This window comes from Haliaeetus leucocephalus, unplaced genomic scaffold (genome assembly GCF_000737465.1).
Source record: "Haliaeetus leucocephalus isolate CR32 unplaced genomic scaffold, Haliaeetus_leucocephalus-4.0 Scaffold455, whole genome shotgun sequence".
NCBI lineage: Eukaryota > Metazoa > Chordata > Aves > Accipitriformes > Accipitridae > Haliaeetus > Haliaeetus leucocephalus.
In genome coordinates this window covers 4081-4806 of record NW_010972891.1, presented here as the reverse complement: position 1 = coordinate 4806, position 726 = coordinate 4081, and the positions used below count along the sequence as shown (strand labels likewise).

Sequence of the window (726 nt, the reverse complement as noted above, 5' to 3'; positions counted from 1 at the left end):
ATTTAGGGGTGTTTGGGGATGTTTTAGAGGGATATTTTGGGGGGGACACTTTGGGGGGGCATTTGGGGGCATTTGGGGACACATTTGGGGGCGTTTGGGGACACATTTGGGGCATTTGGGGATGTTTTGGAGAGATATTTTGGGGGACACTTTGGGGACACATTTGGGGGTGTTTAGGGACACGTTTGGGGATGTTTTGGAGAGATTTTGGGGGACACATTTGGGGGCGTTTGGAGATGTTTTGGAGGGATATTTTGGGGGAAACGTGGTGGGGACACATTTAGGGGTTGGTGGGGACATTTAGGGACACGTTTGGGGAACATTTGGGGGTGTTTGGGGATGTTTTGGAGAGATTTTGGGGGACATGCTTTGAGGACACAGAGGTGTTTGGGGATGTTTTAGAGGGATATTTTGGGGGACACACTTTGGGGGTGGTTTGGAACATGTGGGGACCCCCCCGGGGATGTTTTGGGACAGATTTGGGGGTGTTTGGGGACCCGTGAGGACACTTTTGGGGAGGGGGACGATTTGGGATGCCCTTGGGGACAGCTGGGGACATTTTTTTTTGACCTCTGACCCCCCCCCTTCCAGCTACAACGAGCCGTGGGCCCTGAAATCACCAAAACCGACCTGGTGGGGGCTTTCCAGAGCCTCATGAAGGACTGCGAGGCCGAGGTGCGGGCGGCCGCCTCCCACAAGGTCAAAGGTCAGCTGGGGCCACGCCCT

General features: G+C 55.0%; 1 protein-coding gene across 1 annotated transcript in view; it reads left to right on the top strand.

Annotated features, from left to right (window-relative positions):
• Positions 1-726, top strand: part of LOC104836573 (serine/threonine-protein phosphatase 2A 65 kDa regulatory subunit A alpha isoform-like) — a gene marked incomplete at its 3' end in the record, with an annotated part of 14399 nt that overhangs the window by 9924 nt on the left and 3749 nt on the right. The window contains exon 4 of the mRNA XM_010575237.1: positions 592-706. Coding sequence (XP_010573539.1) covers positions 592-706 — 115 coding nt within the window. The remainder of the gene's footprint in view (positions 1-591; positions 707-726) is intronic.